The sequence below is a fragment of the Chiloscyllium plagiosum genome, unplaced genomic scaffold (assembly GCF_037043375.1).
Source record: "Chiloscyllium plagiosum isolate Xiang-an unplaced genomic scaffold, Cpla_swu_hap1 HiC_scaffold_15, whole genome shotgun sequence".
In the NCBI taxonomy this organism is placed as follows: domain Eukaryota; kingdom Metazoa; phylum Chordata; class Chondrichthyes; order Orectolobiformes; family Hemiscylliidae; genus Chiloscyllium; species Chiloscyllium plagiosum.
In genome coordinates, this window is record NW_028270153.1 from 35532774 (window position 1) to 35557143 (window position 24370).

The window sequence follows — 24370 nt, forward strand, 5'->3', positions numbered from 1 at the left end:
GGTAGTTGGGTTGGTTGGTCCGGGTGTCCCAGAGGTGTTCTCTGAAATGTTCCGCAAGTAGGCGGCCTGACTCCACAGTCCTGGGTACAAATTGCAGGGTCAGTACCTGGGAATTGGTCCTGGCAGTCTGGAATAGACCCTTAAGAAGAATTGATAAGTCTATCAGGACAGAACCAAAATTAAAGTTGTTTCTTTTTTAACTATGTTTTCTGAGAGGTTGTTCTGGACTATGGCAAAGACAGCATGAAAATTATAAATCTGTTCCACCAGCTTCCAGAAGTCCAAAGAGTAGAAAGCTGAGTTAGGTACATTGCTGTCTTTGCATGGGTGATCTGAGAAGATGACCCTGATCAATATTTCAGAAAAAAAACAGCCATGGAGTCCACATTTATACCTGCAAAACAACTCATCATGAAATCCATTTAAGTAGTCTGGGCCAATTTTGTTACTTTATTTTTCCCATAACTATGTTTGTTTGTCTGTCTGACTTTTGTGTAAATCAAAGCTAAAAGCAAATATTTTGGATTTACAACTTATTTAATTTCCGCTAAAGTTATTGTGTATTTAATACATAGATAAGTCTTCTGTTTCAGATATAAACTAGTGTCTGGAAATTATGATCTTGAATTTATAAGTCTGGAATTGATTATTCAAAAGTCTTTAAGGAATTGTTTTAGTAATTATCGGGAGCCCTTGATTGTTTAATTTTAGTGTGTTGCAAATACAGAGGTAGAATGGTAATTTGGTTCAGCTGGTCATTAATAGTAGCTTCACCAGGTTGATGCTACTCTTGGCATATCCTCCTGCACTCTTCATCGAATGAGGATTGATTCCATGGCTTGGTGGTAATGGTAGAGAAAGGGTATGCCAGGCTGTGAGGTTACAGTTTATGTTGAGTGCAATTTGGCTGCTGCTGATGGCCCATAACTTCTCATGGATGCTTAGTCTTGAATTACTAGATCTGTTTGAAGTCTATCCCATTTAGCATGGTGATGGTGCCACACAATATGATGAAGAGTATTCTCAATCTGAAGTCATTTAATGTGAACAAAGGCCTTTAAAAGGGCTACTGGAGATCACATCAAAATCATATAAAACTTGTTTTTTGCTTATCTTTACTTGGAACCAGGAGGATAAGTCATCAACAGTGATATCAAGCATCACCTCTTTGCAATAACCTTCTCACATACACTCAGATTGTATGTAAGCTTAGCTCCTGACCAAACTTGGTCCAAACATAGACAGAACTGAGTTCCAAAAGTGAGATGTGAATGACTACCTTGACATCAAGGCCACATTTGACAGAGTGTGGCATCAAAGAGCCCAAACAAAATTGGAGTCAATGGGAATCAAGGGAAAACTCCATTGGTTGGAGTCATACCTGGCAGAAAGGAAGGTGGTCATGGTTGTTGGAGGTCAACCATCTCAGTTCCAGGGTTCCTCTACGTGAATAAAGCTTCTCAGCTTTGTTTCAAAGCTATGTGGACAGGCTTCTCAGTGTAATGTCCTCAGCCCAACCATCTTCAGCTGCTTCAACAATGACCTATCCTCCATTATAAGATCAGCAATGGCATGTTCTCTGATGATTGCACAATGTTCAGCACCACTCATACTTCTCAGATCCTGAAGCAGTCTATGCCCAAATGCAACAGGATCTGGACAATATCCATGTTTGTGCTGACAAGTGGTAAGTTATGTTTGTGCATCACAATACCAGGCAATGACCATTTCTAGCAAGAGAAAATCTAACCATCACTTCTTGACATTCAGTGGTATCACCATCACTAAATTACCTACTATCAACATCCTGCTGTATCATTGATCAGAAAATCAACTGGATTAGTTGCGTAGTACTGTAGCTACAACAGCTGGTCAGAGGCTAGAAATCTTTTAATTAATTCACCTCTTGACTCCCCAAAGCCTATTCACCATTTACAAAGTCCAAGTCAGGAGAGTGATGAATTCTCCCACTTGCCTGGGTGAGTGCAGGTCCAACAACACTCAAAACGCTTGACACCATCCAGAACCATGCCACCTGCTTGATTGGCATCACATTCACAAACATTCTGCATCTAAATGGCATAAGGAGAAAGTAGGACTGCAGATGCTGAAGTGTCAAAAGTTGAAAAGTGCGGCGCTGAAAAAGCACAGCAGGTCAGGCTAAGAAGCAGGAGAGTCAACGTTTTGGTCATAAGCCCTTCATCAGGAATGTGAAGGGGGAAGGGGGCTGAGAGAGAAACAAGTGTGTGGGGATGGATCTGGGAGGAAGATAGGTAGGAAGGCTGTGGGTGGATGCAGGTGGGAGGTAATTGTGATAGATCGGTGGGGAGGGTGGAGCTGATAGGTGGGAAGGAAGGTGGACAGGTACGACAGGTCAAGAGGGCAGTGCCAAGTTGGAGTGTTGGATCTGGGATGAGGTGGGGGGGAACAGGAGATTTGGAAACTGGTGAAAGTGATGTTGGTGTCATGTGGTTGGAGGGTCCCAAGGTGGAAGATGAGGCGTTCTTTCTCCAGTTGGTGGGTGGGTTTGATTTGGTTATGGAGGAGGCCCAGGACTTGTATGTCATAACGATGATTTAACCTGGGTGTTCATGCTGCCATTTTCCAATACTGCCTGGTGTATTTCTGGGTTCCATTAGGCAGATATTTGAACAATTGATGTGTGTAATAGAGATTCCATATGGGATTTTCTAGAACCCAAACTGAAGAGATGAATGGCAATGGGTGAATTTAATTGGGCGAGAGGCAAAAAATTGCATTCCTGCAATTGAGAAAATCTTCAGCGATTATATGGCGGGTACAGTATATGACCAATAGGAGGCACAAATGTTATCTGCATGTATTTGCATTTAATTACTACAACTCGCAGAAACTAATGCTGCCTTCCCAAATAATTTCTACCCATTTGAGAAACTAGCACATCAGAAACTTGAGAGCGAAAATCAGGCAGTACCTGGTGAGTTGCATTTCTTCATCCGTCTCACAGCCAGTACTTGCTTCTTCGTTCTTATAGCAGTGATGTTTTAAATGAGTGTAAAGTCACTTACACTGTCACTTCCCCAGGTACAGCTGATAAAACCAAGCAGACCCAGACATGTCTCCCTAGACCATCTCTGAGCATAACTGGCAAATGGCAAATATAGGGTATAATAAAGCTTAAGGGCTACTGCTTATGACTGAACAACAAGTTTTAGTCCACATTGCAAAGGACTTTGAATCCAAAAGAGAAAATGCGGGAAAATCTCAGCAGGTCTGGCAGCATCTGTAAGGAGACCCTTGGTCAGTTAGACTCGAAACATCAGCTCTTTTCTCTCCTTACAGATGCTGCCAGACCTGCTGAGATTTTCCAGCATTTTCTCTTTTGGTTTCAGATTCCAGCATCCGCAGTTATTTGCTTTTATTGCAAAGGACTTTACCTGGGTCTGTGAAAGTGTGAAACAGTGAATGGAATTGTTTGAACAGTGTGGAACCATGAAGGCAGGGAAGAATAGGAAGTATAAACTGGACAAGCATATCCTGCTCTGGAGAGGAGGGGTGTGCTCCAGTCAGTCCCAGGGAGACTGATGGTAGTTGTGCACCACTTTGACTCAAGAGGGATGTGTTCCACTCAGTCCCTGATGATGTGCTCCAGTCAGTCCTGGGGTGGGGGGTATGCTTCACTCAGTCTCAGGAAGATGTGCTCTAGTTAGTCCAGGGGCATATGATCTGCACTTCACCCAGTCCGGAGTACATGCTCCAATCTGTCCTGTAGTTGTACTCTTGTCTGTCTGAGATACTGAAGGATCTGTGCAGTCCATCACCCATTCTAGGGCTAACTCATGTCTGGGACTTAACTGGGAGCCTGATGAATGGCCACAGTGACAGGTGTAACGTGAAGTTGTAATTTGTAAATAGACTTTTTGAAAGGCCATGGATGGAGAGTGAGAGAGGATTAGGGAACATCAGGATGCAGGGGACTTTGATCAGAGAGGGGGCATTGAGATCTGGATGTCAAGATGCTCCAGGGGAATGTTGATGGCCTCGATGAGGAGGGAAGGATGATGGATCACAGGGGCAACAGAGATATTAAGTTAGTGTGGATGGAACCTAATGGGGCGGAAATGGTAGCTCAGTGGGGGAACATGGTGCATCACCTCTCAAATGGCCCATTAAACAAATTGAATCTCACTGTTCTGAAAGGGTATCAACTGTACTGCACTGACTACAAGAAGAAATGTTGCAGCCAAAGTAGGAGGAGTTTTTATTTTGGAGGCTGAGTTACATCGTGCAAGTGTGGTCAACTGAAGGGGCCCCTTATTTATCAGGAATCTGATGGATGGGCAAACAGCTGCAGCTGTCTTCAATTGCCAGCTTATCCCACCGATTCTGCATTTGTCTGCATTCCTGATTTGTTCAGTTCAGCAGATGGGGAAACTTAAATTCCATGAGTAATTCTGGAAATGAAAGCTGGTCTCAGCAATGGTGATCATGAAACAATTGGCAGTTGTTGTAAAAAGAAACCATTGGGGCCCTTGTGGTGGATTATCCCTGCCTCTGAGCCAGACGGTATGGGTTCAAGTCCCACCTGCCAAGGATGGGTGTCACATGTCCGAGCAAATTATAGAGTCTTAGATAGGGTTGTAGAGTCATACAGCACGGGAACAGACCATTCGGTCCAACTCGTCCATGCCGACCAAGCTTTCCAAACTGAACTTGTACCATTTGCCTACATCTGGCTCATATCCCTCAAAACCTTTCCTATTGTCTTTTAAATGTTGTCACTGCACCTCCACTTATCACTTCCTCTGGCAATTCATTCCACGCATGAACTACCATCTCTTTTCCCTCTCACCTTACAAATATGCCCTCGAGCTTTGAATTACCCTACTCTAGGGAAAGAGTTTTACTATTCACCTTGTCTATGCCCCTCATGATTTTATAAACCTCTGTAAGGTCATCCCTTAACCTCCTACGCTCCAGTGGAAAAAGCCCTAGATATCCAGGCTGTCCTTATAATTTAAACCCTCTAGTCCCAATGACACCCTTGTTAATCTTTTCTGTATCCTTTCCAAAATAATAATATCTTTCCAATAAAAGATGTGCACTGTACACAGTACTCCAAAAGTGGCCTCATTAACATCCTTACAACTGCAACATGACATCCCAATTCCTATACTCAATGGTATGAGCAATGAAGGCAAGTGTGTCAAACACTTTCTTTACTACCCAGGGTGCTACTACCTGGGGCAGCATAGTGGCTCAGTGGTTAGTACTGCTGCCTCACAATGCCAGGGACCCAGATTCAATTCCATCCTCAGGCTGTGAGGAATTTACACATTCTCATGTCTGTGTGGGTTTTTGCTGGGTGTTCTGGTTTCCTCCCACAGTCCAAAGATGTGCAAGTTAGATGGATTGGCCATGCTAAATTACCCACAGTGTTCAAGGAACGCATCGAAGTGGGATAACCTTCAGAGGATCAGTGTAGACGTGTTGGGCCGAATGGCCTGTTTGCACACTGTAGGGATTCCATTCATTCTATTCTATGCCTGTCTACCTGTGGCACAACTTTCAAAGAACTATGTATGTGAACCCTAACTCTCTGACAATACTCCCCAGGTCCGTACCATGAATTGTATAAATCCTGCCCTTGATCATTTAACAAAATGCAACACACCGCATACATCCAAATTAAACTCCATTAGCCACTCTTCATCCCATTCAAGATCGCTTTGTAGTCTTAGATAACTTTCTTCACTGTCCACTATGCCACCAATTTTGGTATCATCTGCAAACTTACTAGCCATGCTTCCTAAATTCTCATCTCAATTAAAAATAATTTTTAAAATCAAAAATACACATTCAAACAGGATCTTTTGCAGTCCAATCCTCTGGCTTCCCACTGCTCTTTGCCACATTATATGCTTTTTCTTTTGCTTTTATGCTCTCCCTGACCTCCCTTGTCAGCTATGATTGCCTCATCTTCCCTTTGATCTGTTTCTTAATTCGAGGGATGATTTTTTGCTGTATCTCTAAATTACACCCAGAAACCCCTGCCATTGCCTTTCCAATGTCTTTCCTGCTAGGCTCCTCTCCCAGTCAATTCTGGTCAGCTTCTTCCTCATGCCTCTGTAGTTGCCTTTATTCAACTGTAATACTATTACATCTGATTCCAACTCCTCCCTCAAATTGTAAAGTAAATTCTATCATATTATAGTCACTGCCTCCTAAGGGTTCCTTCACCTTAAGATCCCTTATTAAATCTGCTTAATTGCACAACACTAAATCCAGTATTGCCTATTCCCTAGTGGGCTCCACTACAAGTTGCTCCAAAAAGCCATCTTGTAGACATTCCACAAATTCCTTTACTTGCGATCCACTGCCAGCATGATTTTCCCAGTCCACCTGCATATTGAAATCCCTCACGATCACTGTAATCTTACCGGTCTTACACACCTTTTCTATCTCCTGGTGTATCTTTTGCCCAAATCCTGACCACTGTACATAACTCGCATTATGGTTTTTTTTACCTTTGTAATTCCTCAACTTTACCCACACAGATTCCATATCATCTGACCCTACTTAGCTTCTTGCTATTGATTTAATTTCATTTCTTATTAATAGGGCAACCCCAACCACTCTGCCCATCTGCCTGTCTTTTCTATAGGATTTTTATCCCTGGATATTTAGCTCCGGGTCCTGGTCCTGGTCCTGTTGCAACCACGTCTCCGTGATGCCAATTTTGATCTGTACCACAAGCCCATTTACCTTATTTTTTATACTACGTGCACTTAGATACAACAACCTCAGTCCTGTACTGACCTTCCCTCTTCTCATTGTCATTTGTTTATCCAGTGTGCTTGAAGTTTGATTCCTAGTGCTTTCAAAACATTATGTCCGTTTCTGAAAGCTATAGACTTTAACAACCTTTCTTGAGTTCTCCTTTCCTTTCTTTTTTTGATACTTTTCCATGCAGTTGAATCCACCCGCACTTGCTGCTTTGTTTTCCATTGGCCATTATTTCTTGGAGTTTTAAAACCCCCGCCCCCACATTTACCCTTTTCGCTAGAACATTGATTCCAACTCAGTTCAGATGGAGACCATCCCAATGGTACAGATCCCTTCTGTTCCAATACTGAAAAGGAACCCCTCTTTACCGCACCAAACTTTCAGCCATGTGTTTATGTCCTTTATTCTTGCGTCCCCATGTCAATTTGTATGTGACTCGAGCAGAAATCGGGAGATTATAACCCTTGAGGACCTGTTCTTTAATTTAGTTCCTAGTTCCTGATAATCCCTAAGAAGGTGCAGGAGTAGGCCATTCTGCCCTTCGAGCCTGCACCACCATTCATTATGATCATGGCTGATCATCCTTAATCAGTATCCTGTTCCTGCCTTATCTCCATAACCCTTGATTCCACAATCCTTGAGAGCTCTATCCAACTCTTTCTTAAATTAATCCAGAGACTGGGCCTCCACTGCCCTCTGGGGCAGAGCATTCCACACAGCCACCACTCTCTGGGTGAAGAGGTTTCTCCTCATCTCTGTCCTAAATGGTCTACCCCGTATTTTTAAGCTGTGTCCTCTGGTTCGGCACTCATCCATCAGCGGAAACAATCCTTTATTAATCTTATATCTCTCAATCATATCCCCTCTCAGTCTTCTAAACTCAAGGGTATACAAGCCCAGTCGCTCCAGTCTTTCAGTGTAAGGTAATCCCGCCATTCCAGGAATTGACTTCGTGAACCTACGCTGCACTCCCTCAATAGCCAGAATGTCTTTCCTCAAATTTGGAGACCAGAACTGCACACAGTACTCCAGGTGTGGTCTCACCAGGGCCCTGTACAGCTGCAGAAGAACCTCTTTGCTTCTATACTCAATCCCTCTTGTTATGAATGCCAGCATGCTATTAGCCTTCTTCACTACCTGCTGTACCTATATGCTTACCTTCATTGACTGGTGTACAAGAACACCCAGATCTCTCTATTCTGCCCCTTTACCTAAATTGATTACATTTAGGTAGTAATCTGCCTTCCTGACTACTACAACATCCTCCTCTCTCTCCAATATCCTTTCAAGCCAGTCAAAGATGTCCCTCACTTTGGCATGGGGCAGGCAATATACCATGTGGGACTCTCTACCCCAATTATAAAGGATACTATCTATTCCCCTAATTATAAAATCCCCTACAACTACTACTTGTCTTTTTGCTGCCCTTTCTTAAATGGCCTCCTGTTCCATGGTGCTGTGGTCAGCTGCTCATCCACACAGGAAGCAAATACCTGATACATTTTGGACAAGGTCAAGAGCTGAGGCTCCTCTGTCTGAATACAGGATCTCTCTACTTTCCTCACTTGCAGTCGCACCCTGCTGTCCCTGGTCACTGACCAAACTTGTGGTACTTAATCTACCAGGTGTGACTGCCTCCTCATACAGAGTGTCCAGGTAATTGTCCACCTCCCAAAGTGCTGCATTTCTGAAGCCCAGAGTTCAACACCAGCAACCAACACTTGCTGCCGATGTGGTCACTGCAACTTCGCAATGGGATCAACCAGCTCCCACATCATACAGCTACAGCACATCACATACCCAGCCATCTCTACTTAGGTAATTGATTTATTAGTTAGTTAATCCCTGGTTAATTACATATTTATTAATTAGTTTTGTAGTTATTTTCAAATTTAGGACAGATTTCCTACCAGCCATTCAGGTCACAACCTTCCTTTGAAGTCACTTTTGTCAGTTTGGTTTTAGTTACTCCGAGAGTCAAAGTGATCTTATTGAAACATACAGGAATCTGAAATCAGTCAACAGGGTAGACACTAACAGACTTTTTCCACTGGATGAGAAGTTGATTAATTAGTACTGACGTGAGAAAAGATCTCTTTGGCAAAATGGTAGTGAATCTCTGGAACATCTACCTCAAAGCTTTCTGGATGCTACTGGACAGACAGAGTTTTGGTCTCTCATGAATCAAGTATTGTGAGCATGTGAGAAAGTAGGTTCGAACCTGACAAGCAACTACAATCATGTTGGATTACATAATTGTTCTAGTGAATAAAGAGGCCATTTGGCCCATCCTATCATCGTAGTCTATATAATAACTTATTGCCATACTGTGCCTTTGCCCAGTACCTCAGCTCATTATTTCTATTAACGAAAAAGCAATGGCTGTCTTGAATGGCTCAATTGAACCTACCTTCACCAGAATTCCAGGCAATGCATTTTATACTTTTTTTAACTGTATGAAAAAGGTGTGGGCATTCAAAGGGCCATTTGGCTTACTCCTGCACCTTTGCATCATGTTCTTGTCTTCCTGTGACACTAAGAAAACTTCCCCATGCCTGTCAAACAGACTGGTCATCAGGTCAAATTCATGTGACAAGGGTAGCAATGCTCCAACAATGAAATGTCAGCTAGATTATGTGTTCAAATTCCTAGGGGAGAACTGAACTACCAACCTTCAGAATCAAACTATCAGCATTAGTCTAAATGAAAACTCCCTTCTGCTGTCAGTTAATTATTTTTTGCACCCAATTTCTACCTAAAATTCACCTTCATTTGTTTTCCAGTCTTACACAGAACATTCTTTCGAATAGCCTAGACTTCCTTCTTGCTTCAGAACTGATTTTGCATCTATAGGAATCTAAGCAAAGCAGAAGGAAATAAGAGTGATTGTGGTGAATAGCTGATCACATGATGCTTCTTTTGGTATTCATTTTCTCACAGAAGCTTATTGCAAAACCTTGTACACTTATCAAAATAAAACTGTGTACAGCTTTGAATGTAGGGCACAAGAGGGTTACTTATATTTTCAAAACAAATTCAAACCAGAGGTGACAAATTATTGTTGGGTACAGTATTAAAGTGAAGAAACAATGTCATTAATTAACATCACTTTATTAAGGAGATGGTATTTCATATGCAGTTAATGTGATGGAAAAAAAAATTAAGATCTTTGAACAGTCTTGAAATTATGACATAAAAGTGTTTCAAAGAAAATGTACAATATGTTGGTCACAATTTGTATGTCACTCTGTAACCTAGCACAATCACAATAATCTTTCATTTTCTAGCTACGCTTTAGAAACATACATGACACAGTAACATCAGTATAAATTGTTATGAAGTAAAATCGTTCGTGTACTTGTATTGTTGCATATAAATAGACATACATTTTCAACAGGATACAAAATTGTTGTTTAAAAAGCAATGCAGACTAGCAAAGCAAACAATGGGAACACAGAGTCCACTTAAATGAAATATTGTCTAGTGGCGCTAACATAGCACAGACACTACTAATGATTTTAGTCAGTCAAGTAGACTGACCTAGTGCTGTCATTAGCCTTTGACATTCTCTGACACTAATGATAAACAACCATTTCGATTGACGGCAAAGCATCTTTAAACATAAAACACCTTTTCTTCAAACATTAACATTTTGATCTGTGCCCTCATCGTGGAACTCTGACTTCCCTATATATTTGCGTAATCCAATAGCGTATTTAAATGTATTGCGTACAATACATCACTTATAGATTTGGAGGCAAAAGTAATTTACCACGTCTTACAAAATTTCATTCAAAACATAGTTAGGCATGTATAGCATTGTATAACATTAAGCAGTAATATAAACTAAATTATAGGTAGGAGACGATCCTTTATTTCAGTTGAAAGTATGCAGATAGAACAGATCATTAACTCAGAAACTAGAGTTAAATGATTTGTTTCAATTAGAGTATGAATTCACAATATAAAATATAGTCTCAGTTTGAACAGTTCTGGGATGAACACATTCAGACAGACTCTAGGATAGTAAAGTGGGAGTGGATGATATGATAACTTAATCTGATACTTTAAGAGGTTTCCCTAAGTTTTATGGGCATTATAACAATAATTTTAAGCCTTTCATGTACACTAACTGCCCTAGAGATGTTAGATAGTATCAACTGATGTAGATGGTGAGCAACAATGCACAACCTGTGGCCTGCCACCAGAATTTTACCTGTGTGTCAAGGTGAACAGGATCAATAAGCTGTTTATCTGAGTGAAATGAACACAATTCATCAATAGTATTCACCTGTGTAAAAACAATCATCAAAAACAACTCATCTGCAATTGAGAAATAAAATCATCAATCAATCCAGTATTTGGACAGACAGATATAGCCGCCCCCAGCAAAAGGGCATTAGGCTGGCACATGCACTTGCAACCATCCACCCTCTCCCACCCACCAACACTGATTCCATCAGCATTCCTCTGCTCCTCCCATAGGATTTATACTAGGAATCAATAATACTTATGTCACAACTGAAGGGAGATAGCGCTGTTGCTTGGAGAAGAAATTGAGTATTACAATAGGATTCAATAAAAGGTTCTGAGGATGTTGTTTATAAAATAACTTGCACCTCAACTGCTTGCTACCTACTAGTAATCACTCATCTGGAGAATGTGGTATTCTACATCTTTTTGTTCCAACAACTTGTTTCCCATCTGTTTTCACGAAGATTGTTCATGTAGTTGACTGATTATGTGAGTAACAGTGTTGGCTGGATTTGATTGTGTGATGGGTAGAGTCAACAACAGAGTAGTGGAGTATGAAAAAACACAAACAAAAACTGAATACAGTACTTGAGAAGCACTCAAAGCAAAAGGATCCTTGCCAGGTGATCAGGTTGGTCCGTTGCTGTGTGCAGGGAAAGGGGTAGAGGCATCTGAGATTTTTACCAGATAGGTTCGAAGAAAATAAACCATTTTTTTGAGGATGCTGTTATGAATCATGCTCCCAGGTGACTTTATGGGATTCTCAATCCTCTATCTACTCCAGAGGGGAGTTGCATTGGTAATACAATATCCTGCAGGTCAAATGTAAAGAGGAAGAGAAGCTCTGCATAGAGGAAAAGGCATGGGTCAGCCTAATTACCTCCTGAGCAATCAGACAGTGCTGTCTATCTTATTGTGCAGAGGGTTCCTCTTGAGCTGAATGCTTTTCATCTACAGTGCTCAGGTTTACTCACCTGGGGAGCAGGAAAAGCAGTGGCATATTAGCAAGGTTACTCTGTACTGATAAACCAGATTTCGGGTGGTGGAACTTGAATTCAATAAACATGTGGTTTAAGAACCCATCTGGTTCACTAATGCTTTGTATCGAAGAAAATCTCTCATTCTTACCTGGTCTCATCTAATGTTACTTCAGACCACTGCAGTATATTGACTCTTTCTGGTCCTCTGGGAAATTAGGGACGGGCAATAAATACCTGCAATACTCTCATCCTATGAATGACAAAAGGTCTGTGGTTTCTTGTTGAGAGCAAGAAGGAAAGATCCTGGGAAGCAGCTTACTTTGAAGAACAACCTTGAAAAAGGCTCACATCAAATCATTGAATTTGCAATGTGAGCCATTCCGTCCATCCAATCTATGCTGGTATTAATGCTTCAATTGAACCTCTACCCGTCTTTCAACAGTTAAACCAACCATCGTAGCTCTCTATTCCCTTCTTCCTCATTTACTTATCTAACACCATCTTCAATCTCTCCCAATCTATTTGCTTTACTTGTTCACTCATTCTCCCAGCAAATTTCTTCATCATGATTGCAACCTTAGAATCAATAAATCTATCCAATCTCTAAGATAATCAGCAAAACACAGCAGATAGTTTAATATCCTTTAACGTCGAACCTAAGAAGTAATAGTCTTTAATTTGCACATCTAAATTTTGATGCCCCTACCAATTCCAGTTGCTGCTTCTTCCTGCTCATAGCTGCAGAAAAAAATGGGAGACAGATAAAAAGGAAGATTAAGAAAGTTAAATAAATAAGAGGAAAGACATAAAGTCATAGGGAAAGAGAGAGAGAATTGGTGGAGGGTCAGAAAGGGTGATTTTAACTCCTAGTGGAAACAGCCAATAATCCCATGTTGGAATTAAATGCACTTAAACATTTTTAATTGAGCTATTTTATTGCTAAAGGTTATTGGGCAGAATTCTGGCACTTGCATTCTGACAGGGATTTAAAATAATAGAAAATCAACATCACCAGCCCGCTTGTCCACTTTACAGTAAGTCAGAATGGCAAGTACAGAGGACTTTAAAGTACATAATCCTACATTGATATTGGCAGGCTAATATGGCCTGAGGAGATCATAGTGGAGACAAAGCAAAATGAGACCGGAGCATTACAACAAAATTAAAAAGGTTTCTGGATCCACTCAGCCAAACCCAGAATCTAAGAAGCTTGCAAATGCCAAGAGGATTCATTTGAGCTGCACAATGACACTCATCATTAATGGCTGATAGTAGATTGCAGGAGTTGGTTAATATAGTTTGAATGAAAGGATAGTTTAGATTTTCGTATAGATACACTACCCCTATCACTAAAACATTTAAACTTTTTTTTTTCTGCACATCAGGTGCTTCTTTTGCTATGATTCTTGCCAATCTGCTGACAAAAAATCAAATAAATGAGACAGTTAATGTGATGAAGCTAAACCTCTTTCCTAAAGTTCCCTTTTCTTTTTGTCTGACTATTGAATTTATAGTTACTCAGCAAGTGTTATGTTGCTGGGTTCTGAATGCTGCTTTTAAAAAAAAACTATTACACTAAAAATAATATCATCACAAGTTCCCACAGTATAATAAATTTTCAATTTTTGCATTTAGTTTTTTAAAAAAAATAATTTCAATATTAAGCATTGCCTTACACTTCAGTGCTGCAAAAATTTGTAAACTCTGAATGATGGCAATTCTACAGAAAAGTAAATTGTAGGTATCTTTTCATAAGTAAATTGGCAGATTCTTTTTCTAAGCAAATCACTTTTCAGAATCTGCTGATTTGACCTTATGATGAAGGTAATCCTTGGCTTTTCACCTTCCCCTGACATGGGAAGATATGAATTTCACTCAATCTGATTGCATTGTTGAGTTTAGGAATTCAACATGTGAAGAGTCACAGGAGCAATTCCAGCTGTCAATCTTTGGAGACCAGTGCACTGCACTAGTTCCTCACCTTATTTCAATCTTATTTTCAAATCAAATGTGTTCAATATCTTAATTCATAGAAAGTGCATTATTTGAAACTTGTAGGTGAGATTTCAATTTAATTTTACACTAAAGCCTCTTAGGCCACAATTAGATAGGATAACGTCTTTAGCATACATACATTTTTATGTAAATTCTTGGCAAATTACTTAGAATGTTAGTAAGTGTACAGTAGATACAGGTGGAAACCTATTGATTTGGCAGCAGTATGCATTTTTATTCATCAATAAATCTAATCAGAAGAATGTAGTTTAAAGTGCATATGCTATGTACCCATTTTGGACTGGGAAGTTTATGACCCAAACCTAATATATACATTCATATTCCAGCTTTACACCATATATAAAACCACATTTATCATTCTAAATTGATGTTTTCACTGATTAGTTCCCATTACTGAACAGTTCTCAATACAACATTGTTACAAATGTAACGTTGTACTTGAAGGTGCTGCTGTTTATAATTTCAATTGTAAAATAGTTTTTTTTTCTAAAATGCTTAATCAATCACATAACAGTACATACAATTCAATTAATGAATCAACAAGTTATGAGGACTTCAAACACAAAGATGTTGAAAGTAATACCAGCTAATACAAGTCAAGATGTTGTGTGTGTTAAAACCTTTGTTCTAATGTTGCAGCACAGGGCTTCAAGTGAATTGGAAAGCCAAATGTTTCCTCATGCTGCTTCACTGCATTAAATATATGTTCCTATAACTGTGACAATATTGCATAATTTAAAAAATTATGTTCTTGAAATTTCTTTATTCTTTTCAAACAGGAATTTAATTTTACATATGCACTGAGAGCCTGACTTATTCCTATTTTCAGTGTGTAGAAGTTCCAACTCAACATGTGTCTTCCGCAGGTATTTTCAACACTAATGACCAATATAGTAAATCAGGGGTGTCCAAGCATTTAGCCTTTACAAGCTGCTTAAACCAGTACCATGGAAAATTGGCGGTCATATGTCAGCCTAGAGTTTCTTTCTTGGGCCACAGGAAGTTGCAACCAAAAGCTATGCCTGAAATTACATCCATTTTGCTGATGTCAATTTACAAATATTTCCAATTTCATTAGAGTAAGCTGAAACTTAAAATTGGTGTAAATTCATATAAGTCAGCAATAACATACAGGTCTCATTAAAACAAAATAGACCCACACCAGCATATGTCTTTAATACATAGAACAGAAAAGTACAGCACAGAACTGGCCCTTTGGCCCACGATGTTGTGCCGCGGTTAAATCCTAATGTCAAATAAAATAACTTAACCTACGCACCCTTCAACTCACTGCTATCCATGTGCAAATCTTACAATTTAACATTCAACTTATTCAACATGACTCATGCACATGTGTCTGCCTTGGGAAGAATTACAATTTTTAATGTGGCCGATGCCATTAAAAATGTACTGGAAGAAACAGAAATAACAAAGCATATCTGACAGGGAAATGATTTTTAAAAGAATGGCCAAAACTTGTAATTAAAAAAAAAACTGAGAATTGACATTTTTTTTGTTTCACCTGAAACTCTAGCCACAATGTTGATAGGTGCACAACAACCCATTACTCCCAGTCAATTACAACTATAGGATACACAGATTTTAGAATTCAGTGTATAGCCAATTTGGGAGTTTGATGGATGACTTAAAAGATCAGGTATTCATAAGAACATTGTAGTTTTGCAGGGAACTCAATTATGCCCAAATTTCGACAATTCTTTCAGTCCTGTAATTTCTTTGTGCTCAAAACATGGGACAAATGCAAAGGAAACTCCAGGTCATAAAATTATCATCTATGCTCCATTATTTTGCATTTATCTCAAATTGCTTTATGGTTTAGAATTAAATCAACAAGAAAACAACAGCATCAGGAAGTGTTTTACAAATTTCTTTGCTGACAAAATTCAAATTAGGCAAACCAATGTAGATGAAATGTAAATAAAAATAGGACTGTGTTGCCTGGGCTTTAAAGGGCCAATTTGCCTGGTGCCCCATATTGACTCTGGCGATAAGTTTGCATTTGTCTTCAGCATGGCTTTCCATTCCGATTCATGAGATTAACATATGGTTTCACTGTAGTACTGTGGCAAATGGAGTAATCCAATCACTCGTAGGAAATTTACAATGATAGCAGACATCAAGATTACACACAAGAAACGTAACACCTATTTCTCATATTTAATTTTTGCTTCAAGTAGACTTAAATCAAGCAGTACTAGTAAAAACAAAGAACTGCAGATACTGGAGATCTGAGTTCCAAAGAACACTCATATTGAACTCGAAATGGTAATTCTGTTGCACTTTCCACAGATGCTGCCAGATCCGTTGAATTTCACCAGCACTTTCTGTTTTTATTTCAGGAATAATAGTTCAAAGCCAATTCTATGTTTAGACCACAGATTAGATATTCCACTCTGCAGCCAGTGGATGTACCCAATTTTGTGTGCTTTGACCCTAATGAATCTGCCAGTTTCAGATTCATTGAAATGTTTGTGGTGATCTCCCAGCAATGTCTCTGATTGCACATGTCAGGATGAATACAGGAGAAGAAAAAGCAGTGCAAGCAGTGTGGCCGGTTGCGAGCGGCTGAAATAAAATTTTCCTCTCAACTTATTTTTAAATTTCCCGCATTGCATTGTTAACGTCACTGTTCTGCAACGCATTGGCTTAATGTGCAAAAAGGTCAGATCATGTGTTTTGATCATTAACGTTTATATGTATATATTTGTCCAAATGCTGAGGTGTGAGTCAACTTTTGCATCTCAGATTGGTCCTCTTCCACATTTCTAATGCCTACCTGTCCAAAATTCCCAAAGAATGGGCAATAAATTATTAGAAAATTGAAATTTATGAGTTGAAACGTTCTGCAAATTTTACAATGCACTGAAGAAAGGAATATGGAAAAACTTAACGGTTTATCACATACAAAGGGTCATATCACAAGTCCACGTTGCCATCAAGAAAATTTAGATGTGCGCTATCCACAATTACTGATACAAACATCATGTATCAGCAGCGCAGACCTATAAAATTACCCTTGCAGACTTGAGCACCAAATCATTTAATATATTTATATATATATATCTATATAATATATGGATTGTATTAGTTATTTTGGAAATATACACATAGCCTAAACTCTATATATAAACATTAGTTTATATTGATAAATAATTATAAATATAAACTAATAGAAATGGATTGCAATTTTGTTTATTAGATTTGTCTATTAAATAACAAAGGAATTTGAACAATATAAATAAATAACCAATTTGATTAATCAATGTGCAATCCAATACTACAAACTTACTACCAATATTTTTATTCTAGATAAAAAGCGTAGCAATTGTTTTTGACACCTTGTACCCCATAATCATTCACTTTATAAAAAACATAAACAGTAAAGTCAAATAGAGCAGGATATAGTAACAAAGCAATATTAAATAGCCATATAATCCTTTGTGCTAAATGATTGTGTCTAGCATGTCTTCAGTTTCAACTCAGTTACAAGGATTGGCTTTTATCTGCCACATACACAGCTTTATTCTTGGGCCTGTTTTTGGACCCATAACATTAGGCAATATAACAAACTTTAGAGCCACTGGTAGATAGTGTTATCTTAGGTTAACCCATCATTTTCCATTTATGATGCCCAAATGCTGATGCAACGCTCCTCCAGAATACAGTCGCTTTACCTTTATATTGGCTTCCATTTTGCAGCTTGAAGCATCTAGACTGAACCTCCATTTTTGCTGCTTGGTAATATATTTTTCCTTTTCATTTTGCTATTGCTCTTTAAAGTTGCAGGACATTGTGATGTTATTTGATCAGCAGTCTTTGCTCCCGCCATCTTCTTGTCTTTTATACAAAGCTCTGAAGTTCTTTCTTTGGGTTTTCTTCCTCTCTTCTTCCCAGTTGTGCTTTTCTTCCTCTCTGAATTTGTAATCTTCAGCTCCCTTTTGTTTCTTGCAGGTATTTCTGCAGAGGCCCTAAACCAGTTCTGTTAAAGGACATTTTAATCTTTAAGAGTTGATTGTGTTTTGAAGTTTGGGAAAACTGCACAGCATAATTGTCACTATTTTTAAGATAAAACATGAAGTATTAGCGTAGAATGTGCATTTCTATTGCATATTTTTGTTTTATATAGAGTAAACTTGTGAAAATTCAAATCCCTCTACTTTCTTCCCAACATTCCTCACCTTCCTCCTACTTAGACTAACTACAAATGGGAGCAGGAAGGGAGTCCCCTCTCAAATATTCACTAGTATCCTTTTGGAAAAAGGAAACACGTGGCATTATTCCAGCACAACATTCTCCCCAATTTTCTTGTCTTTTGATGTAAAGTGCTTAGTCTTTGACTCAGCATCTCTCCACATCTGCACAATTCAAACTGATACCTCCACACTGTTAGTGCATATGCTGATGCTGCAACAGTTTAATTCAGATACTTTAAATCAACCTTTTCAAATGGTATAGTATACCTCTGGAGCAGGTGGGACTTGAAAACTATTACTTCGCCTAGTTAAATGCTAAGAAGATAGACATTTTAAATCAATTTCAACAGTGCAGCATGCCTAGAGTAGATGGGATCACAGCATGGACCTACAGAGAGGTACATAGACTCCAACTGCATCACAAGACCACTCAACGTCCAATTCAAGAATGGAAGATTAATTAGCAAGAACTGTACAAACAATCCATACACAAACAACTCAGAGACTCTACCAAGCGAATTTTCATGTATGGAAAATATTAAAATAATAATTGCTCTTTTCAAAGTATTTACCTATCAATTGAGATTAGCATGAAAAATTATTTTGCCATGTCCCGTTAATTAGAATTGAACATTTCAAGTGCCCGGTTATAGCAACCAAACCAGTTAGGTTTTCTGCCTAGAATTATATAGGATTATTTTTAAAATTACATAGCAGTACTTTGGTTGTTTTGGATATTCATCTTCCTAATATTCTGTGTGTACTAGCCTATAATTAACTGTTTGGTCAACTTCAAAACCACAGTATTAGAGTGGATGAAAGCAACTGCAGTTGGGTAATTATTCTACCCTACAAGGCTGCATTTTTCCCTTCTCTCTCTTTTAATTGGATGTTCTTTGCAGAATACCAAAAAAAAGGTCAAGTGTGCTGCAGATTAGCAGCAAATGTGCTGTTGTTTTTACTGTCATACACTTTCATTCAAAATCCTTTTCCTGTAATGGTGACTTTGATATTTTGAAAAGCATACAAAAAAAGCAGGGGCAATTGTTACACCAATAATGAAAGTAGCAATTGTTTTCAATGATTTTCTTGTTTTAAGACCTTTTGTGAATTGATGTTAGCTTACCTCAGAGTGAGAGTTGTTGATGTGGTACTTAACTCCACTTTCCGAGCTAAATTCCTTCTGACAAATCAAACATCTGTATTTCCCAACTAGATGCTCACCCTGTCATAAAACAGTATATCATTAAATCTCATGTATTCACAACTCAGGAGTGGCTGCATTTATGAGGCAATTTCCTAACTTTGCAATGTTGGCATATATTGTGCATTCTAATTTCTAATCTGTTCTCTCTGTTGGCAGGATTCACCACTGGCAACATGAATTCAGAAAGTTAACTCCATGTAATTTGCATACAAAACTGCAATATCATATATTGTGCTTCTTTGAGCAGTCCAATACAAATATATTTGTATTGTCTGCTTACACAGGAAATGTTCCAAAGTGACTCAGAGGTGAAAACAGATCCCATAGTAAGAGGCAACAGACAGTTCAGCATTACAACAGCACAAAAGGACACAGAATTCAGCTCCCAAACTGGCAAGTTTTGTTTTCAGTGGTAGCCACATAAAAAGCACAATAAAAGCATGCATGTCTCAAACACTGTCACATTAATATGGAATTACTTAATGTAGAATATGGAATTAAATGTGCATTCTTTGAAAGGCAAATTATGTAATTGTTTGAAAAAGAGTAATATTAAGAAATGTGGACATGAGTAGACCAGTAAATTTAGACTAGGTATAGATCATGCACAGAAAGTTACTGGTATAGGTTTCTTGGACTAAATGGCCTGTTTCTGTATAGTGATACATTGCACAATTTTATGAGTGGCCCGAGACTTTAGGAGCACCAGCTATCTTAAAACTAAAAGGTTAACAAGCTATGTGAATACTGCCCGTGTGTTTGTCAGGGAGATATGACCTGAATGGAACATACTGCTCACATTATTCGTGAGCAAAAGTTGACGAAGCTGCTCAGGTTGCACATCACTGCCATCTATTGGTTGTCTGCAGAGTGACATGCGTGGGATTCGTCAGTCAACTAGTATTCAGCATGTGAAGTGAGGACGTGAATTAGGGAGCAATGGGAAAATAATAGTTTAAATAAATAAGAATATTTATGTCCTTAATAATTGTTAATTTATTTTGAATCCAATTAGATTCAGGATTAGCTACTGAGTTCATAAATACTCCCATGAGGGAGCATAACCCTGTTGGAAACATTTGCTTTTGGTTAAACCAAGACCCCATATTTCTTCTTAGGAAGAAGTTTACAATCCGTTGCACTATTCTGAAGAAGTGCTGGTGAATACCAATGATGTCCTGGTCAGAATGTATTCCTCTATCATTTGTCTGAACACATATTATTTGATCACTTACACTTTGCTGTTAGAGTGGGGGTGGGGTATGCATATTAGCTGCCCCATATCCTATACTGTAAGAGTGACTACATTTCAATAGATTAGATTAGATTACTTACAATGTGGAAACAGGCCCTTCGGCCCAGCAAGTCCACACCGCCCCGCCGAAGCGCAACCCACCCATACCCCTACATTTACCCCTTACCTAAGACTACGGGCAATTTAGCATGGCCAATTCACCTGACCTGCACATCTTTGGACTGTGGGAAGAAACCGGAGCACCCGGAGGAAACCCACGCAGACACGGGGAGAACGTGCAAACTCCACATAGTCAAGTCGCCTAAGGCGGGAATTGAACCCGGGTCTCTGGCGTTGTGAGGCAGCACACAAATAGCTGTGAAGCACTTTGAGATGTCCAGTAGTCATAAAAAGAGCTGTATAAATGGAAATATTTCCGTTTTTATTACAAAACTATAGACAAGAGTTGGAAACTTTGTAAGAGTCAGATCATGCCATGAGGTGATGGCCTAGTGGTATTATCGCTAGACTATTAAGAAGCTCAGCTGCGTTCCTGGGGACCTGGACTTATATTCCACCATGGCAGATGGCGAAATTTGAATAAAATAAAAAAAGCTCTGGAATTAAGTGTCTATCCATTGTGAATTGAAAACACCTATTTGGTTCACAAATGACCTTTAGGGAAGGAAATCTGCCATCTTCACCTGGTCTGGCCTATGCATGACTCCAGACCCACAGCAAGATGGTTGACACTCTGGGCAATTATGGATGGGCAATAAATGCTGGCCCACATCACATCAATAAATTTTTAAAAATCAAGAAAACAGACTTCAATTAGATTGCATACTTGCCATTATTGTTGGAATATTACCAATATCGACCTGAATAGAGTACCAGCAGTCAACATTATGCCACAATGTCTAAATTCACAGAAAAAAATCTCTGAACATGATTTTAGTTTGATTTATTAGAAGAAATTTGATAATGGTGTTTTGAGAAGCTAGAATTAATGAGAAATTTAGTGAACTCGGAACATAAGGTAAATGATAGAGATTTCAATAAATAATTCTTCATAATTGATTGATAAGGTCTAGTACATGTAGTTTTAGACAATCTAATATTTGATATACAAATGAAATGGAATTGATTTCTATTCCTGTTTCTTTCCAATCTGAAGTATGGATATTGACAGAGTGCTTCACTGATCATATACCAAAAAGACATGAAATATAATTAACCATCTTTAAATGAATCAGATTTTTCATGCAGTTTTAGTGGATGTGGAATGGGCTTTTAATCTTGTGTTAATTCATGTAAAGTTCCTGCTTAGGAAAGTAATAGATAATTTAAAGGATATCTATATATTTACTATGGAAGAAAAATTTACACTTACATGATGTCCTTCAGATTTTCTTAAGGAGACTGACTGGATGCATACCAGAATGGGGAGAATGTTAGGCAAGTGAAGCCACGGTTTAAAGAGATAGATTTCTGAGGAGGCATTTGAAAGTGGAACAAAAGTTGAACATTGCTGAAAGGGATTAAAAGATCTCACAGCTATGACACTTGAAAGTTCGATCACCAACGGGAGAGCCGACCTTGAAGAACAGACCGTGCTTGCTGTAGTAGTGTGGCTGGAGGGGTGCACAGTTCTAGAAGGAACCACGCTTGTATAGGGTGGAACTCACAATGTTGCCTAGGAAGATGTTACAAAAGATGAACCCGAAGCTTTCACAGTGGTGAAGGTGAGGCATAGAGCAAGGAGGATTTCGGAATTAGAAATATTCTAGCTCAGTAATGAATTGGAATAATGTGATTGGTTTGTTGGTAGAAATCATCACCAATGGAAAGCAACTGGAAACTGTTAAGTACTCTGCTTATGAGATTAGATCAATAGCCTGTAACTATTAGTAGATTAGGTTCCCTACAGTGTGGAAACAGGCTCTTCAGCCCAACTAGTCCACACCGACTGTCCAAAGAGTAACTCAACCAGATTCATTTCCCCCTGATGAATGTACCTAACACTGTGGGCAATTTTTTAGCATGGCCAATTCACCTGACCTGCACATCTTTTGGAATGTAGGAGAAAACCAGAGCACCCAGAGGAAACCCATGCGGACACAGGGAGAATGTGCAAACCCCACACAGAATCATCGAGGCTGGAATCAAACCCAGATCCCTGGCACTGTGAGGCAGCAGTGCTAACCACTGTGCCGCCCCATAGTTGTGGTCATGCAGAATTACAGGAGAACTTCCTTTCCAACAGTACATAGGTTAGATTGATTCCACAATACTGCATATGGCACCCAAGTCTGCAAGAAGGCATGGACAGACTGCAACTTGTAAATACTCCTTGATGTTCTTTGAGATTTTTAAAGTTTTAATTGTAATTTTCCAATTACTCCAATTTTAAAAGAATCAAAATATGAAAAATAATAAATCAACATGATTCTCTGAAAACAGAAAATGCTGGAAAGAGCAGGTCTGACACCTCGATTGAACTTACCAGCTCTAATCCAGGGCACCCAGTTCCAACAGAACTGCAAAGTATTTTCAACTTTTTCTGATTTAATTACAGGTTTACAGCATTGTCAGCATTTTGCTCTTTTGTCAGTCTGGGAGCTCCCTCACACATAGCCATTTGAACACACGATAATGTGAACTGCCTCTGGAGATTGGCAAGAGTCTCTGAAGTTTAATGAGCAGGAGGGAGACTTGTTAAAATTAACAGGAAACTGTATTTTATTCTAAAAGTTCAAAATTTTACACAGGGAAGTGAAAACAACCTTCCTGAGGTTGACTTCTGCAGAGGTGCTGAAGTGGGTGGGCTGGCAACATTGTGCTAAGGGATTGCCAGCCTATTTCCCTCCCCATGGCTGTTTTGGGGTAGGAAGGGTAGATGGGCCAATTAAAGTGCCCTCTGAAGGTCTTCTGCGACACTATTTAAATATTCTACTGAGACCAGAGCTTGGTTGATATGTGGAGGCAGCTTCATAGCAGCAGAGCAGGGACCCAGCAATTTTTCATTTAATTTTCACACCCTTGTGACCACGATTGCCACACTGTCACAGTGATTCCATTCCACAATACTGACCTAGCAACTGTGGCCACACCTTATTTTTAAAAACTGAAATATTCAAAGAGTGCCTCGGTGTTGAGGTGCTCTCCTGGTTACCCATCTAGTACAGAGTGCGCACCTCTAAAGGTAAGGTTGCAAATATTCCAGCACTGGTTAACATCCTATTGGTTCACTGCCCTTAAAGGGGTAGGGCTACTTAACTGGTTGCCTCCTCCAAAACCACCTTCTTTATTCTGTCAGTGATTTTGTGGTTTCCAATGTACATTTCATCCTGGCAAAGGATCAGAACTGGGGACAAATGTGTATTGAATTGTCAGTCTTTGGGGACCATTCAATAATTTTTGCCACTGTCAGTCTCTTTTGTTTTTTAGGCTAGAAACTATACAAGTGTATGTGTGTGAATATGCTTAAACAACTTGGTTACACAGTAGCCATTGGGTATTTTTGTGGGGGCTAGTTAGCTCAGTTGATTGCCTGACTTGTTTGCAATGCTATGTAACACGAACTGCAATGCAAGACTCAATCTTTTCCCTCACCTGAGGCATGTTGACCCTCAGGTTAAACCACTACCAGTCATCTCTGTCTAGTGAGAGAGCAGCTGTATGATCCAGTACAACTATG

The 24370-nt window shown here is 39.2% G+C and overlaps 1 protein-coding gene across 4 annotated transcripts in view; it reads right to left on the reverse strand.

The window, feature by feature from the left end:
- Positions 1 to 9859: 9859 nt before the first annotated feature.
- The window catches only part of LOC122560128 (zinc finger protein 512B), a 106753-nt gene continuing 92242 nt past the window's right edge, over positions 9860 to 24370 (reverse strand). For 3 of the 4 annotated variants that reach the window (XM_043710403.2, XM_087994883.1, XM_043710402.2), the window contains 2 exons: positions 19356 to 19454; positions 9860 to 18015 (listed from right to left, as the gene is read on the reverse strand). In XM_043710403.2, the coding sequence (XP_043566338.1) occupies positions 17746 to 18015; positions 19356 to 19454 (369 nt within the window). In that variant the 3' untranslated portion in view covers positions 9860 to 17745. Of the gene's footprint in view, positions 18091 to 19355; positions 19455 to 24370 lie in introns of all 4 variants that reach the window. The other variant, XM_043710406.2, reaches the window with a different exon arrangement.